At 46.4% G+C, this 18799-nt stretch overlaps 1 protein-coding gene across 1 annotated transcript in view; it reads right to left on the bottom strand.

The window, feature by feature from the left end:
• Positions 1-4788: 4788 nt before the first annotated feature.
• Positions 4789-18799, bottom strand: part of LOC122944873 (serine/threonine-protein kinase/endoribonuclease IRE1-like) — a 32147-nt gene continuing 18136 nt past the window's right edge. The window contains exons 13-22 of the mRNA XM_044303578.1: positions 15294-15528; positions 14908-14998; positions 13665-13854; positions 10929-11028; positions 10586-10785; positions 10360-10507; positions 10083-10210; positions 8202-8325; positions 7677-7744; positions 4789-5789 (exon numbers count right to left, since the gene is read on the bottom strand). Coding sequence (XP_044159513.1) covers positions 5607-5789; positions 7677-7744; positions 8202-8325; positions 10083-10210; positions 10360-10507; positions 10586-10785; positions 10929-11028; positions 13665-13854; positions 14908-14998; positions 15294-15528 — 1467 coding nt within the window. The 3' untranslated portion in view covers positions 4789-5606. The remainder of the gene's footprint in view (positions 5790-7676; positions 7745-8201; positions 8326-10082; positions 10211-10359; positions 10508-10585; positions 10786-10928; positions 11029-13664; positions 13855-14907; positions 14999-15293; positions 15529-18799) is intronic.

Genomic DNA, 18799 nt, shown 5'->3' with positions numbered 1-18799 from the left:
GTCAGGACAGATCCGTTTGGCTCCGCGTCGTGCGGACACAAACGCTGCAAGCTGCGTTCCCTTACGTCCTCAACAGCAGCACAGATGGGGTTAACTGCCCCTGTGGACTGGTAGGACCGGCGGAATTTTAATGAGCCCAAGAACCAATAAACGATCTTCAGCTCCCTGAAAGGGAGGAGATCACCCCCCAGCCCACTGTGTTTTTTTCTGTCCTCTGGACAGGTGGACTGGCGTGTCGCTCCCTCTCTGGGAGCTGAAGAGTGCTTAGGGGTTCTTTTTTCCCTCCTTAAAGCTTAGCTCGCTTTCTATGGATCCCAGTGCCTTTATTTTAGGCCTGATCATGGCGATTTCGGTCTGGGGTACCGTTGGGGAGGGGGGTGTCCCCTCCCCTCTTCTTTCATCATCTGTAGACAGTGCTCCGTTCCTCCGTTACCGCATGTGTGCGGCGCTATGGACGCCGCCATTTTCCGGAAGTGACGCGCCCTAGGTGCGCTACGTCACTTCCGGTTTTCCGAAGCGATGCGGTGATGTATAAAACTCACCTTTTCTTTAAACTGGCTCCCTAGAATGACATCCTGGACTTAGGATTAGTCTGGGGAGACAATTTTTCGTTTAGGTAGAGCCAGTATAGGCTCTGGTTTTTCTGAGTGCTTGCTTTGGCAGCACATATACAAAAAAAAAGGGAGTGGTGCTGATCTCGTTTCAGGAACCCAACCATTGGGCGGGGTTTCCTCCTTTTAAGCGCCCAGAGCCCATCAGTCAGTGCTCTGGTTGCGTTCCCTTCACCAGTCGGAGGTCTTACACCTATGGAACGGCAGCCCTGCGGGGCTAGATTCCCTGTGCTCCCTGTCCGGTCAAACCCGAAATTCCCTCAGATGGTGGTTTCAGCTACCAGCAGGGAAGTCTATGACCCAACCAGCTTGGGTCATATTGACTACAGACGCGTCCCTTGTAGGCTGGGGCGCTCACCTGGACGGATCCCCAATTCAGGGATCTTGGTCTCCTCTGGAGCGGCATCTTTCCTCCAATCTTCGCGAGATGCGAGCTATCCGGGTAGCCCTCCTTCACTTTGCGCCTCAGATCCGGGGCAAAGCAGTGAAAGTCCAGTCAGACAATATGACTGCAGTCCTCTATATAAACAAACAGGGAGGCACAAGATCATTGCCCCTTCTGTCAGAGATCGGGGTAATTCTTCGGTGGGCAGAGACGAACCTTTTCCATCTATCTGCCACTCATATTCGAGGCTCCCTCAATATGATAGCGGACCGCTTAAAGGGGTTGTCCAGGTTCAGAGCTGAACCTGGACATACCTCCATTTTCCCCCTGGCAGCCCCCCTGACATGAGCATCGGAGCAGTTCATGCTCCGATGCTCTCCTTTGCCCTGCGCTAAATTGCGCAGGGCAAAGGCATTTTCTGAGTTCCGGTGACGTACCGGGGCTCTCTATGGGGCTGACAGGAACCCCGGTGACGTCACCGGCACTGATGGGCGGGATTTGGCTCTGCCCTAGCCAGTAAAACGGCTAGGGCAGAGCTAAAGCCCGCCCCTCAGAGCCGGTGACGTCACCGAACACACTGCTGGGCGGAAGTTACCGCCCGGCAGTGTGTTATTGTAAACACAAGAGCCTGTGCCCTGCGCGATCTAGCGCAGGGCACGGGAGCGCATCGGAGCATGAGATGCTCCGATGCCAGGCTCAGGAGGGCTGCCGGGGTGAAAATAAGGGTATGTCCGGGTTCAGCTCTGAACCCGGACAACCCCTTTAAGTCGAGGATTACCGACCATGGAGTGGTCTCTGCATCTGGAGATCTTCAGGCAGCTAGTTCACAGATGGGGTATGCCAGAAGTGGATCTCATGGCAACCAGGTTCAACGCCAAGGTGATGAGGTTCTGTTCCCTCTACAGGGAAGACAACCCCCTGGCGATAGATGCTCTGTCAATACCGTGGAGGTTCAGGCTGGCTTACATCTTCCCTCCCTTTTCCATGATACCGAGGGTATTGATGAAAATCCGTCAGGATCAGGCCTCGGTAATAGCCATCATACCGTTTTGGCCCAGAAGATCCTGGTTTACCCAGCTCATTCAGATGAGTCGGGGACAATACTGGAGACTCCCCCGGAGCAGACCCTGGTGTCGTGGGACACTCACCTCTGCCCAGATCTGCACAGGTTCAACCTGACAGCCTGGAGGTTGATCAGTCCCTTCCCAATATAGAAGGGCTTTCCGAGTCGGTCCTGAGAACTTTGTTGCATTCCCGAGCAGAGTCTACAAAGACGGCCTACTCCAGGATCATGAGAATCTTCGAGGCATGGTGTGATTCCAGACAGGTGGCGTCTGCAGATCCGCCCCTTCCTGCGATACTTCAATTTCTTCAGGATGGATTAGATAGAGGCCTATCTCCAGCTACCTTGAAGGTACAGGTTTATGCCATCTCGGCCTGTCTCAACAGGCCACATTCTCGGGACCCACTCATCAAACGCTTCCTGAAGGGAGCTGAAAGACTAAGCCTACTATACTGAAACCTATCCCCCAGTGGGATCTTTCAGTAGTGCTCAGGGGGCTAGCATCTCCCCCCTTTGAGCCCTTGTAGGAGGTAAATTTTAAATTTTTGACTTTAAAGATGGTCTTTCTTCTGGCTATAGCTTCAGCCAAAAGAGTTTCTGAATTGCAGGCTTTCTCCGCAAATCACCCGTACATTATTTTTCTACAGGATAGAGTACTCCTGAAGTTTTTACCTTACTTCAGGCCTAAGGTGCCTACTTTCCAGAACATCAATCAGGTAATATCTTTACCAGTTTTGTTTACAGCCTCCTCCTCTGATACTCCAGCTAGAGACCCGCTGGATATTTCAAGATGCCTCCAGATCTATGTGGATAGATCTAGTGAGTTCAGGATAGATGAGAATCTTCTTATCCTGTTTGCCGGTAAGTCTAAAGGCCGTAAAGCGTCTAAAGCCACCATTAGTCGCTGGATCAAGGAGGCCATTATGGAAGCTTTCATCTCCCAATCCTTAGATCCTCCCGAGTTTGTGAGGGCCCATTCTACTAGGGCGGTCTCCACCTCGGTTGCGGAGAGAAGACTCCTCCCCTTAGAGTTGATCTGTAAGGCGGCCTCCTGGAGCTCTGAGTCAACCTTCATCTCCCATTATAGGATAGATGCTAGGATGGCAGAGTTTTCGGCTTTTGGGCAGACTGTTCTTAGTTCTGCCAGGCATGAGGACCCTCCCTAGGGGATTCTTCTTGCTATCTCCCCATCTGTGCTGCTGTTGAGGACGTAAGGGAATCGTTAATTTCTAACGATAATTTGTTTTCCCTTAGTCCTAACAGCAGCACACAAATATCCCACCCTAAATACATTATGCTTGTTAAAAACACGGTGGGCTGGGGGGTGATCTCCTCCCTTTCAGGGAGCTGAAGATCGTTTATTGGTTCTTGGGCTCATTAAAATTCCGCCGGTCCTACCAGTCCACAGGGGCAGTTAACCCTATCTGTGCTGCTGTTAGGACTAAGGGAAAACAAATTATCGTTAGAAATTAACGATTTTAGTGTCCGCCTCAAAAGCGGAACGGAGACCAAACGCAGCCAAATTGATGCATTCTGAACGGATCCTTCAGAATGCATTGGGGCTGAACGGATCCTTTTTGGGCGGCTTGTGAGAGCCCTGGAACAAATCTCACAGGCGGATCCAGAAACGCCAGTGTGAAAGTAGCCTAAACTTGTAGCGGTGCCCTGCAAGCTGTGGCTACATGGTGATTCCGAATTGCATTGCACACCAATGATATGGAGGAAGCAAACGGTTAAGACCTGCAGCAGGTAAGAGACTGGTGGTGGGTGAAGTAGGTTTAAGTAGATTAAGTACTTAAGTGCTTGCCCCTAATGTAAGACAAGTGCACGTCCCAGAGGTGGGACCTGACCTAGCTCTAGAACAGAGTGCCCAAAGTGGAGGTGCTGAAAATAGCCAAGCGGTGCGCTGAGCTTTTTTTTTTCTTTTTCTTCAGAACTACCATAGCAATAAAGAGCGCACCACACAAGCAAGGGAGACACTCCATTCACGTCTATGGAACTGCCGGAAATGGCCGAGAGTATTTTCAGCACTCCGACGAATGAATGGCAGGCTATCGCGGTTGTGCAGTGCGCTCTTGTTCCCTTTGGGAGCTCTGGTCTAGAGCCAGATGCGGGTCCGACCTCTATCTGACAGTGGTGGCTTATCCTAGCGATATGCCACCAATGTTTGAGGTGAGACCACCCCCTTTAATAGTCGGAACAGTGGTTATTACATTGGCACATTTAATTCCATCTCTTAAAACTTTAAAAGAATATATACAGACGCTCTCCGGCAAATACAAAATAAATTACATCCTTAAAAAAAATCCTTAATATTTAGGAAAATAGAATCTATGGTGAAGAGTAGGGATGAGCGAATCGACTTTGGATGAAACATCCGAAGTCGATTCGCATAAAACTTTGTTTCAATACTGTACCGATTGAGCGCTCCATACAGTATTAGAATGTATTGGCTCCGATGAGTTGAAGTTATCACTTTGCATAATAACTACAGAAATTGATTTATACTGTAAACAATTTCCTGAATTAGGGACCGAACCGGCGTTCGGGAAATGTTTTTTACAGTATAAATCAATTTCTGAAGTTATGCGAAGTCTCGTGAGACTTTGTGAAGTGATGACGGCTCATCAGAGCCAATACATTCTAATACTGTAGGGAGCACTCCCTTCGTACAGTATTAAATCAAAGTTTTATGCAAATCGACTTCGGATGTTTCATCAGAAGTCGATTCGCTCATCCCTAGTGAAGAGAACAGACCCTTATAAAGACACAAAGGGATTGTCCTGTTTAACTGGACCTTGGGTCCAGCAGCTAAAATCCCAGTGACCACCTGTTAACCGGTGACCATGAGTCCTTCAGAGTGGGAGGGGAACCCCCTCTGTAACATCCATATACTCTAGTAGTGCAGGTTCCAACATACCTTTAAAGGGGTATTCTGGTTGTCACAAACTATTGGTGGGGGTCCCATACACCCTGCAGCCCCCTGAAAAGCATAGAGCAGTTGGCTGCACATGCACGCAGCTGCTCCACTCACTTCTATAGGCGTTGCGGAGATTACTCGGCGCTGTACTCCTGTGGATAGGAGATAACTTGTAACAACTGGAATACCCCTTTAATGCAACATTCCCATGCACCAAAATAGATACAGATCTAATAACAGGAAACTTATTCCTACTTAAATGCAGAGATCTTCAATGTGTGCCACAGCAACTGTTAAGAAACTACAACTCCCATCATGTCCTGACAGGGCAGACAGAGTTGCAGTTTTGCTGCAGGTTGAAGACCCCACCACTAATGGGATCTGCACCTGTTTTTAGAAGTGTGGGCGGTAAGGAGCTCCTTAGCTGCAAGTGACCACCGCCTTATCAAGGTGCCCTTGTGTTGCACATTATATAAAAGCAAAGAGTGATAAAAAATAATCGTGCAAATACATAATACAGTGCAATGGACAGTATAAAAACAGGGGGCCTGGTCACAAATCAAGCCATGTCCAGCTTGACCCCACCACAGACTGGTCTGGTTACTTCGGGCTGTCCGGGTGGCATCGTCAACGTTCTGGCCCCCAAAGATAATAGGGGTGGAATGGTCTCTCATGTGCACACTGTTCCAAAGCCTGGTGTGTGTGAAGGAGCAGAAGTGGGAAACGTGATGTAAAATAAGCCACGAAATCATCAGGGACAGAGCCGAGTGTCTCCTGGACTTCAGCCGGCAGCTCGTGGTAGTGATGTTTCTGGAGAAAGCCAAAAATTGACCAAGTTATACATAAAGACAAAATTTTCTAATGCATCTAAAATAGAAATTCAGCTTTCAAACTAGTATTTAAAATCTGTTTTAGGTCTATACTATAGCTTGTATGCAGACCTATGCGTCTCCACGGTTACAGACTACAAACAAGCCCTGTGTAGTCTGATCCTGCGGTCACACTCCCGTTCTGTGTTCCCCACTTTTTGCTCCCATCATATATGCAGTAGGTTACCAAAAACAAAAAAATAAAATTAACAGGACAGGTTATTTTCAGGAGTACTTCATGCTCCAACTGAATATTATTTTTAATGCCGTTTTGGCAGATAAAGCTACTGTACTCTTGACTATAAGATGCACTTTTTCTCCCATCTGTGAGGGAAAAGTGGCAGTGCGTCTTATAGTCCGAATGCTAATGGTCATCAGCATGCGGGAAGTGCTGGCTCTACTCAACCTCCCTTGTCTTCTTCCGGACCGGGCTCTGCACTCTGTCCTGACTGTCTACAGCAGGGATGTCAAACTCGTGGCCCTCCAGCTGTTGCAAAACTACAACTCCCATCATGCCTTGGCATACTACAGCTATCAGAGAATGATGGGAGTTGTAGTTTTGCAACATCTGGAGGGCCATGAGTTTGACATCCATGGTCTACAGCGCCAGGACGTAGTGCACGTAGGCGTACAATATAACCTGTGCGATGTCAGGTCAGTGCAGCGCGGGCCGGAAGAAGAAAGAAGATCTGGGAGTGGATCTGCAGAGTTGCAGCGCTGTCCGTATCAGGAGAGGTACTTTTTTTTTTTTTTAATGTCTAAGGATGATGGTCTGATCTGAGGCTAATTGGGGGTTTGATCTGAGGTCTGCTGAAAAATATTTTTTTCCTCCTCTAAATTATGGTTGCGTCTTATAGTCAGATGCGTAAGCTGCAAGAAGGCCCTAGTGCTTCCTCAAACAGCAGGGCTGCTAGGTGCAAGACCCCCACCGATCTGATATTGATGACCTGTCCTGAAGACACTCGGAAAACCCCTTTGATTTTCTAGAGATGAAAATCGATCCTGGTCAAGTATTACAGGTGCATGACTCCTTACAGCGAAGTGTATCAGAGCTATCTCACGGCATTCAGGGGGTACTATTTCTCCTTGAGGAAATGCAAATTGACATATGGTGTCTTACAGTCAATGCTCCCTGGGTAAATGATAAAAATTAGCTATTCTCCAAAAAGAAGAAAGCCACCTAGTGCCACCTATAAGAAGCCCCATTTATAGGGGTCCTACGGGAATTATTTAAAATGGCCGCCAAAAACCTATCCTAGAATGTGAGCAGGACTGGTTGCCTCCACTTGCAGAGCTGCCTAGAAGGGTGAGGGGACGGGGCCCGACTACACACTACGCTCTGGCATTAGCATGTACTACACACTGGTGAGTGTTGCTGTCAGGCTGCTCAGCCTTGATGGCATGTCGTAGGCAGGATTGCAAGTCTTAAACATGATTAGAGATTTTAGCCAAGACAGAGTCTCCTCTAAAAGGAAACCATAGCCACCTGCAGACAGTTGTTAGGGGTTTTGCACACCTTTTGCCCAGGATGCATTCCCTGTAGCACCCCTTAGGCCAGCTGTTCTTCTTCTCCAGTACACGCTCTGAGAGCTACGTCAACGGCTTCTCACCCAGCCAACAAGCACCAAGCTGTCTACTGACCGGGAGCAACAACCCCAGAACAGCTGGGCAGGGTTTTAGTCACTGACAAAAAATGGAGAGTATCACTTGCATGATGGGGGAGTGGTGGAGAGGATGAGGATTCTCCTAAACTCCGATTTCTTATTTACAGTGTTATATGATTTTACGAATCTGCTTCTAATTTACAGCCAGCCGTGGTGTAATCTACCTTGTTTCTCATGGCTCGGAGTAAATCTCGTACAGAATTTCCACGATAGGAACGGAATTTCCTGAGGTCTAGGGGAAAAAAAAAAAGAAAGAGTAAAACAAACTTTTTCAGGTCAACTGGTATGCCCACACACTGCAATGGTGATCCCCCTTTTTATGAAGGTATAATTCGCCATCCACGACGGTTTTTCCTTTCGAACGCCATTTATCCTGTTTATAGATATGTTCTACATTCAAAATTGAGTAATTAAATGGCATTTCTTCTACTGATCCCAAGTTACAGCCTGTATAATAGATCAGAGCTGCATTCACAGGCTTCAGAGCTGAAATCTCCCAGCGCTTCTTGTTGGTTATTTAAAAAACGTAAAAATACAGGTGCTCTTAAAAGAACCAATCACATTTTAACCGTCACTTTTTCTAGTAAGTGGCGTCAATTTAAATGACCAGATTGGTTAGTATGGGTTACCCCCCCCCCCCCCCTTGCTTTTCGTATATAAGCTCTGATGTCCTTTGGCTGTGACGTTACCTGTCTGTAGGGGAACAGATATGTGTAATCGCCAGTTGACCCGGACAACGGAACGAGCATTCGTCTCAAGGCTGACGATCAGAGGGCTCTCCTGTGGCTCCTTCTCAATGCGGTCACTGACATCCTGAAGGTATGAGAGAAACAAAAGTATTACTGGACTGGTTGTAGCTAATATTTACATCTAAGACTCAATGACCTAGATATTAATATATTTTATAATATATTTAATTATACATATATACACATTTCTTCTCTTCACACAAGTTGTGCCACGTTATTAAAGGGGTTTTCCAGGCTCCTGATATTGATGACCTATCCTTAGGAAATGTCATTCATACCCTTTTAGCGAGGGTCAAACATCCCGCACCCGCACTGATCAGTCGCTCCCTGCAGCCTCCAGCACCAACACTTGATCTTTGAACGGAGCAGGAAGCACAGCTCCAATCAAAGTATAGTGGCCGTGCTGGGGTACTGCAGCTCAATTGAAGAGAATGGGAGCTAAGCTGCATTAACGAAGCACAGCCACTCCCTTTGATTGGCGCTGTTCTTCCTGCTCCATTTAAACCAGGCATCCTCAAACTGCAGCCCTCCAGCTGTTGTAAAACTACAACTCCCAGCATGCCTGGACAAGCGACAGCTATTAGGGCAGGCATCCTCAAACTGCAGCCCTCCAGCTGTTGTAAAACTACAACTCCCAGCATGCCTGGACAACCGACAGCTATTAGGGCAGGCATCCTCAAACTGCAGCCCTCCATCTGTTGTAAAACTACAACTCCCACAATGCCCTGCTGTAGGCTGATAGGGCATGCTGGGAGTTGTAGTTTTGCAACAGCTGGAGGGCCGCAGTTTGAGGATGCCCGATTTAAACAGTTTCCAGGACAGAGGCTGCAGGAAACACTGATCAAGGGGATGCTGCGGGGTGTCAGGCCCTCACTGATTAAATACTGATGACCTATTATGAGTAGTGTTGAGCGAATCGAGCTTCGGATCCAAGAGAGATCCATACGGCAATCAAATATACAGCCTCCTGTTGCGGTAAAATTTGTTATCACCACAGTCTCGCGAGGTTTCGGTGAATAACTTCGGCCATTGATTTTTAAACTAAAAAAAAACATTTTAAAAAACTTGGATCCGAAGTTGCCTTCGGTACCGGCTGGTACCTCAGTACCGAATCCGACTTCGGATCCAAGTTTTATAATGGTTTTCAAGTTTAAGAATCGAAGTCCAAAGTTAATCCCGCGAGACTTCAGTGACAACGAATTTCCATCACCGGAGCCCATACATTTGAATGCTGTACGGAGACGAATCTCCGTACAGAATTCAAACGAAGTTTTGAACGAATCTAATTCAGATCTTGGGTCCAAAGCTTGATTCGCTCAACACTAATTCTGATGATAGGCCATCAATATCAGGAGCCCTTTTAATTTATCCATAGGACAGGGGATAGACATCCGATTAGTGAGTGCCTGACCACTGGGACCCCCTTCGATCATGAGAACAGGAGACCCATTTCCCCCATGTCGATGGGCCCCTGGTCGCACATGGCTGCTGCCGAAGATAGCGGAAAAATACAGAGCTCGGTTATTCCTGGAACTCCCATAGAGACTGATGGAGCAGCAGTGCGTATGCATGATCTGCACTCCGTTCGTTTCGGGGGGCCCACTGGGTAAAGGGTCCCCGTTCTTGTGATCGTGGGGATTCCAGCCGCAGGACCCCATCTCGTAGTTATTCCCTATCCTGTGGATAGGGAATAACGTGCAATAACTTTGGCACCCCTAAAATGATTCAGCACAGAAGTGAGGACCTATGTAGTTGTAATACAGGGTCTATATAATGACATGATGTAATAGACACTTTTCTGAACCCTTCCACCACTCAGACCTGGAAAAATTGCAGTTGTTTTTCCCGGGCCCAGAAGAAAGGATGTCTCAGAACAAGAGGTGCTGACGGTCGGAGCTTTGGGTCACTGTTGATCATGCCTTCAATCAAGTCCCGGGCTACCACGTTGTCTGCAGACACAATTTGCCGATGTTACATAGAAGGACTATATAGACACGTGAACGGACCATTGCTGGCCACATGACATCTAAGTGGTCCACGCCACTGCGCTACTGTATATACGGAGAGCCCAATATCCAGATCTCCTACAGCTTCTTACCATGCCTCTCCTCCTGGAGGTGCGGAAGGCTGTACGAACCATTCAATATATTGCCTTGTCTTCTCAAGCTGTCTCCAAAGGGATGCTGTCCACTTGCCAGGACATAGTAAAAGACACAACCAGCAGAGAAAATGTCCACAGATGCCGTCTGAGAACAGAAAATAGAAATGGTATCTCACGCTGCACCAGTTTTTTTTGCATCAGATGCAACCCGGTAATCACTTACTGGATTCTGGGTCCTTCCGTCGCGCAGAACCTCTGGTGCGATCCAGCCTTCGGTCCCGGGGATCCCCGAGCGCAGGCTGAAGCTGTTCCTTCCCACTGCTAGCTTCTTACAAAGGCCAAAGTCTGATATAACCGCTCGCTGCCTGCCCTGGGCATTGGGCAGGGAGATGAGGATATTACACGGCTTCAGGTCTCTGTGCACTGAGAAGGACAAGGACAATATGTTCAGTCAGGGGCCAGAATACAGGCCGGGCAAAGGGGGTCAGTGCCCCTTGGCATCTAGAGGCCACCATCACAGCAAATATGAGATATGTGTTACTGGATAAGAATCCAATACGCCTCACCAATATTGAGAGAGTGCAGATGGGCGAGTCCAGACATAGCTTGATGGAGAAGGGCCACGTGATCTAGGCCGGCGCTGGGAAAAGTAGGATTCTCCACATACTGCAGAAAAAACAGGAGATATGGTTAAAGGGGATGTGCCATGGTTAAATATTGATGACCTATCACGCGATAGGTCGTCAAAATCAGATTGGCGGGGGGTCCAACTCTTTGGGCGCTGCTTCCTCTTCAAGATTATCTGCACATCGTCTCGCTTGTAGAGGCAGCTCAGAGCAATTACAACTACTCGTCTCATTCACGTGAAAAGTACAACCCTTTTGATAAATTATTATGTTATTGGCCTTTCACCAGCCAAATTCCATTTTTATTCTGATCTTGCCGTTTTGGGTGTGGGAGGATATGTACCTACCTTATTTACAGAGAGAGACAGGGAGGCAGTACTATCTGTACCTACATCATTTACAGGGAGAGACAGGGAGGCAGTACTATCTGTACCTACATCATTTACAGGGAGAGACAGGGAGGCAGTACTATATGTACCTGCATCATTTATAGGAGGAGAGACAGGGAGGCAGTACTATCTGTATCTACATCATTTACAGGGAGAGACAGGGAGGCAGTACTATCTGTACCTACATCATTTATAGGGGGAGACAGGGAGGCAGTACTATCTGTAACCTACATCATTTACAGGGAGGCAGTACTATCTGTACCTACATCATTTACAGGGAGGCAGTACTATCTGTGCCTACATCATTTACAAGGAGGGACAGGGAGGCAGTACTATCTGTACATACATCATTTACAGGGAGGCAGTACTATCTGTGCCTACATCATTTACAAGGAGAGACAGGGAGGCAGTACTATCTGTACCTACATCATTTACAGGGAGAGACAGGGAGGCAGTACTATCTGTAACCTACATCATTTACAGGGAGAGACAGGGAGGCAGTACTATCTGTAACCTACATCATTTACAGGGAGAGACAGGGAGGCAGTACTATATGTACCTGCATCATTTATAGGGGGAGAGACAGGGAGGCAGTACTATCTGTATCTACATCATTTACAGGGAGAGACAGGGAGGCAGTACTATCTGTAACCTACATCATTTATAGGGGGAGAGACAAGGAGGCAGTACTATCTGTACCTACATCTTTTATAGGGGGAGAGACAAGGAGGCAGTACTATCTGTACCTGCATCTTTTATAGGGGAGAGACAGGGAAGCAGTACTATCTGTACCTACATCATTCATAGGGAGAGACAGGGAGGCAGTACTATCTGTACCTACATCATTTACAGGGAGGCAGTACTATCTGTGCCTACATCATTTACAAGGAGAGACAGTACTATCTGTACCTACATAATTTACAAGGAGAGACAGGGAGGCAGTACTATCTGTACCTACATCAGTTACAGAGAGAGAGAGAGAGAGAGAGAGAGAGAGAGAGAGAGACACAGGGAGGCGGTACTATCTGTATCTACATCATTTATAGAGAGAAACAGGGAAGCAGTACTATCTGTACCAACATCATTTATAGGGGGAGAGACAGGGAGGCAGTACTATCTGTACCTACATCATTTATAGGGGGAGACAGGGAGGCAGTACTATCTGTAGCTACATCATTTATAGGGGGAGAGACAGGGAGGCATTACTATCTGTACCTACATCATTTATAGGGGGAGAGACAGGGAGGCATTACTATCTGTACCTACATCATTTATAGGGGGGAGACAGGGAGGCAGTACTATCTGTACCTACATCATTTACAGGAAGAGACAGGAAAGCAGTACTATCTGTATCTACATCATTTACAGGGAGAGACAGGGAGGCATTATTATCTGTACCTACATCATTTATAGGGGGAGACAGGGAGGCAGTACTATCTGTACCTACATCATTTATAGGGGGAGACAGGGAGGCAGTACTATCTGTACCTACATCATTTACAGGAAGAGACAGGAAAGCAGTACTATCTGTACCTACATCATTTATAGGGGGAGACAGGGAGGCAGTACTATCTGTACCTGTATAATTTCCAGGGAGAGACAGGGAGGCAGTACTATCTGTATCTACATCATTTACAGAGAGAGACAGGGAGGCAGTACTATCTGTATCTACATCATTTACAGAGAGAGACAGGGAGGCAGTACTATCTGTACCTACATCATTTACAGGAAGAGACAGGAAAGCAGTACTATCTGTATCTACATCATTTACAGGGAGATACAGGGAGGCGGTACTATCTGTACCTACATCATTTACAGGAAGAGACAGGGAGGCAGTACTATCTGTACCTACATCATTTATAGGGGGAGACAGGGAGGCAGTACTATCTGTACCTACATCATTTACAGGAAGAGACAGGAAAGCAGTACTATCTGTATCTACATCATTTACAGGGAGAGACAGGGAGGCATTATTATCTGTACCTACATCATTTATAGGGGGAGACAGGGAGGCAGTACTATCTGTACCTGTATAATTTCCAGGGAGAGACAGGGAGGCAGTACTATCTGTATCTACATCATTTACAGAGAGAGACAGGGAGGCAGTACTATCTGTATCTACATCATTTACAGAGATAGACAGGGAGGTAGTAGTATCTGTACCTACATCATTTATAGACAGACAGGGAGGCAGTACTATCCAAGTGAAGCACACATAATCTATAACATATACTGAAAGTGCTTGCTACAGCACCGTCATCTCCCTACCCTGCAGCCTTCTACTTACCTCCTGCAGGGTGGCTGCACACAGCTCCAAGGCAATGTAATAGAACAGCCAGTCGCTCTCTGTACAGTAATAACGGATCACGTTGGGATGCTCATCAGACTCTCGCAGTAGCTGCACCTCCCGATCGGCAAGCGTAAAACTCTCTGGAAGGATTCTCTTCACGGCCACTGAACGTCCATCAAACCTGCCCCTATAGGAAAAGAAACTCCATGTTAATATTAAAGAGCATCTGTCAGCAGTTTTGTCCCTATGACACTGGCTGACCTGTTACATGTGCACTTGGCAGCTGAAGGCATCTGTGTTGGTCCCATGTTCATATGTGCCCGCATTGCTGAGAAAAATTATGGTTTTAATATATGCAAATGAGCCTCTAGGAGCAACGGGGGCGTTGCCGTTACACCTAGAGGCTCTGCTTTCACTGCCACTGTTGCGCCCTCTGCAATTTGATTGACAGGACCAGGCAGTGAAACACCATCACACCTGGTCCTGTCAATCAGAGTGCAGAGGGCGCAGCAGTTGCAGAGAGAGCAGAGCCTCTAGGTGTAATGGTAACGCCCCCGTTGCTCCTAGAGGTTCATTTGCATATATTAAAACATAATTATTCTCAGCAATGCGGGCACATATGGACATGGGTTGTATCCACTCTAGACAATCCTCTGTGATCTATACAGTCTGTACTCCAAACTGACACACTGTAACAAACCCACAGAGTAGCAGAGGCCTGGATGCAACCGTAGCAAACCATCAGCTGTGAGATGTATAAGGTCAGTAAGAGTTTTCAGTCTTTGAATGTAAGTGAGAATATTTTTATGCACTGACAACAAGCAGAGATCTTGAAAATGGTGATGAATTTAAACACGAAGGCCGATTTACTAGATTTTGGTGTAAACTGTAGCACAAATAAAAATTCACAATTTGCAGAAATTATACATTAAAAAAATAATAATAATCTGACATTTATCTCAGCACTCGCCAAATCAGAAAAGTGTCATTTTGCAAAGTCATAAAAAGGTGCACATTTTGGCACAAATCTATTGATTTCAGTTACATTTTCAAACTTTTAATCTCACGTGTGTAAATCCTATTAAATTATGTACATTTTTTAATGAATCTGGAGCAAATCAGTTCAACTTCCCTTTTTTCCCCCCAAAGACTGTCGTTCAAAAACGTCAGTCTTAAAAAATGTGGGTTTGAAAGACGCTGAACTTTTCATCATATCGTTTTAATACGATTCACTATTTACCTGAATACAAATGTTCCCCCAGCGCCGCGACCCAAAACTTCTTTGGGGGAAAAGGAAATTTTGCCCACGTCTATCTCCTCCTCATTGAAAGCTGCAGAAAGAGACAAGAAATCATGGCGGCCCTGAACGACACGAGTGACTTACATACTTCAGGCCTCATAACAGGAAAACGGGCCTTGCTGTCCACAGCAACCAAATATGCAGGGGCTGTCCTTCATTTTCAGAGACAGTCCTGGCAAATTCAGGCTGTCCTAGCACAAAAATTGTCAAGTGTATTAAACCTTCCAAAATGGCTGCTCATATATCACAGAGGACACTTTTATTTAAAGGGAAAGACCAGTATGGCTAATAAATTGCCGCCACCATGAACCTGCTTCTTGACTCACCTTCCGGATCGCCGGTGCTTAACCTCTTTGTGCCATTGGCCTGACTGTATTCCTGTTCGCTGCTCCTCCGCTTGCCGCTCCCGGAGCTGTGTTCCCCCGTTGAGGCGGTGCTCTCGGCAGTAGTCACCTGTGGAGAGGCCTCGGATGCCATTTGCTGCTGATGCTGGAGCTGCTGGAGCTTCTCCTCAAGCTGCTGCTGTAATTCCTGCTGCTGCCTGCGCTGCTGCTCCCACATCTGAAAAATACAGACTCCGTTATTATCCTGTCATTGTACACGTCTCCAGCGGTGTGAAACTACATCTCCCAGCATGCCCTGACTGCCGTAGGCTTTTAGAGCATGCTGGAAGATGTCGTTTTATCTATAGTAAGTCCAGGTCCTCCTAAAGTAAAAATTATATTTGTACCGTGTTAGCCAGTAAGTAGAAGATAAAACAAATTTGATTCCTTAGAGGTTGAATAGATGATGATACAGTAGATGATATAATTATATTTTTCCTAAACTATAAGAAGCAAACTCTGTCGGGCAGAGCAAAGACACTGAATTTCAAAAAGGCTAATTTCCCTGGGTTGAGGGCAGCATTTCAGGGCATAGACTGGGAGCAGCTCCTGTCACATAATAATACTGAGGATAAATGGGAGAGCTTCAAATCCACATTGGGTAATCGCACTAAAAATGTATTCCTTTAGGTAACAAGTATAAATGGCTAAAATTAAACCCCCCATGGCTTACAGCTACTGTAAAAAGAGCAATAAAAGATAAAAAGAGGGCATTTAAAAAATACAAATCTGAGGGGTCAGCTGTAGCGTTTGAAGATTACAAAGGGCTTAATAAAATCTGCAAAAAGGAGATAAAATTAGTAAAGATACAAAACGAACAGCAGGTGGCAAAAGAAAGCAAAACAAATCCCAAAAAGTTTTTTAAATATATAAATGCTAAAAAAGCCTAGGTCTGAGCAGGTAGGTCCCCTAAATAATGGTAAGGGGGGGGGGGTAGTCACTGAAGATAAGGAAAAGGCAGAGTTCCTAAATAGGTTTTTTAGCTCTGTATATACAAGAGAAGAGAAAGGAGCTGATATCTGTGGCGCTGGGGCTGTTAGTACATCCAGTGATATACTCAATAGCTAACTGTAGATATGGTCCAAGAGAAGGTAAATAGGGTAAATGTGAACAAGGCTCCGGGTCCAGATGGATTACACCCCAGAGTGCTTAAAGAGCTCAGTGCAGTCATTGCTGTGCCCCTGTTTATAATTTTTAAGGATTCTCTAGGTACTGGTACAGTGACAAGTGATTGGCGCAAGGCAAACGTGGTGCCCATATTCATAAAAGGGTCTAGTTCCTCCACAGGTAATTATAGACCAGTTAGGTTTAACTTCTGTTGTGGGAAAAATGTTTGAAGGACTCTTAAGGGACTATATACAGGAGTATGTGACTATAAATAATATTATAAGTGATAATCAGCATGGGTTTACCAAGGACAGAAGTTGACAGACTAACCTGATTTGTTTTTATGACGAGGTCAGTAGTAGCCTGGACAGAGGGGCAGCTGTGGATGTAGTGAGGTCAGTAGTAGCCTGGACAGAGGGGCGGCTGTGGATGTAGGGAGGTCAGTAGTAGCCTGGACAGAGGGGCGGCTGTGGATGTAGTGAGGTCAGTAGTAGCCTGGCCAGAGGGGCGGCTGTGGATGTACTGAGGTGAGTAGTAGCCTGGACAGAGGGGCGGCTGTGGATGTAGTGAGGTCAGTAGTAGCCTGGACAGAGGGGCGGCTGTGGATGTAGTGAGGTCAGTAGTAGCCTGGACAGAGGGGCGGCTGTGGATGTAATGAGGTCAGTGGTAGACTGGACAGAGGGGCGACTGTGGATGTAGTGAGGTCAGTAGTAGCCTGGACAGAGGGGCGGCTGTGGATGTAGTGAGGTCAGTAGTAGCCTGGACAGAGGGGCGGCTGTGGATGTAATGAGGTCAGTGGTAGACTGGACAGAGGGGCGGCTGTGGATGTAGTGTTTCTGGATTTTGCAAAGGCTTTGGATACTGGCTGAAGGACCGTGTCCAGAGAGTTGTGGTCAATGATTCCTGTTCAGAATGGTCCCAGGTTATAAGTGCTGTACCCCAAGGTTCAGTGCTGGGCCCTCTATTATTTAATTTATTTATTAATGATATTGAGGATGGGATTAATAGCACCATTTCTATTTTTGCAGATGACACTAAGCTGTGTAGCACTGTACGGTCTATGGAAGATGTCCATAAACTACAAGCTGACTTGGACATTCTGAGTGATTGGGCATCAACTTGGCAAATTAGGTTTAATGTGGATAAATGTAAAGTTCTGCATCTTGGTAGTAATAATCTCTGTGCTTCATATGTCCTAGGGGATGTAACACTGGGGGAGTCCCTTGTAGAGAAGGATTTGGGTGTCCTTGTGGATGGTAGATTAAATAACAGCATACAATGTCAATCAGCTGCTTCTAAGGCCACCAGGATATTGTCATGCATTAAACGAGGCATGGACTCGCGGGACAGGGATGTAATATTACCCCTTTACAAAGCGCTGGTGCGGCCTCATCTGGAATACACAGTCCATTTCTGGGCACCAGTCCACAGAAAGGACGCACTGCAGCTGGAAAAAGTACAGAGGAGAGCGACTAAACCGGAAAGGGGCCTGGAGGGTCTAAGTTATGAAGAAAGATTAAAAGAATTTAATTTATTTAGTTTTGAGAAGAGACGTCTAAGGGGGGACATGATTAACCTGTACAGATATATAAATGGGCCATACAAAAAATACGGCGAAAAGCTGTTCCATGTCAAATGCCCTCAAAAGACAAGTGGGCGCTGCCTCCGACCGGAGAGGAAAAAGTTCAGTCTCCAGAAGCGTCAAAGCTTCTTTACTGTAAGAACTGTGAATCTGTGGAATAGACGACCTCGGGACGTGGTCACAGCAGGAACAGTGGACGGTTTCAAAAAGGGTTTAGACGAATTCTTAAAAGTTAAAAACATTACTGCTTATGAAAACGAGTCTCAATTCCTTTTGGGATTCGCATCCCCACCTATCCCTTGGTTGAACTTGATGGACATGTCTTTTTTCAACCGTATTAACTACGTAACTATGTAACTGCAAGCTTTCAAGACTACTTAGGCCTCTTCCCCAGGCATCTTTTAAGACATCTGAAGATTCACATATTTATACACCAAGGTATATAGAAATAGAGAGGTGGATGAGATCTGTGATGTAAAGCAGATCAAACAGTTGTAGCAATTATAGATAAGTAGCGGGAAACTTTTATTGTCATTGTCCCACGCTCACTGTCCTCTCCAACAACAGGAATATTCCCTTGCAAACAGACCAAATGTAAGACCTGTCCATGCATAATGACCACTGACAAAGTGCACATCAGAACGACGAGATCCACACATGTGGTCTATTTGATTGTATGTACCAAATGTCCTACTGGGGGTCTCTATGTTGGTGAAACTGGTCAAAAGCTCTCATCGCCACACAATAAAAGAAGAAAGGA

This window comes from Bufo gargarizans, chromosome 8 (genome assembly GCF_014858855.1).
Source record: "Bufo gargarizans isolate SCDJY-AF-19 chromosome 8, ASM1485885v1, whole genome shotgun sequence".
NCBI classification, from domain to species: domain Eukaryota; kingdom Metazoa; phylum Chordata; class Amphibia; order Anura; family Bufonidae; genus Bufo; species Bufo gargarizans.
Note: the sequence above shows the minus strand (reverse complement) of the source record. Positions and strands in the feature narration are given on the sequence as shown.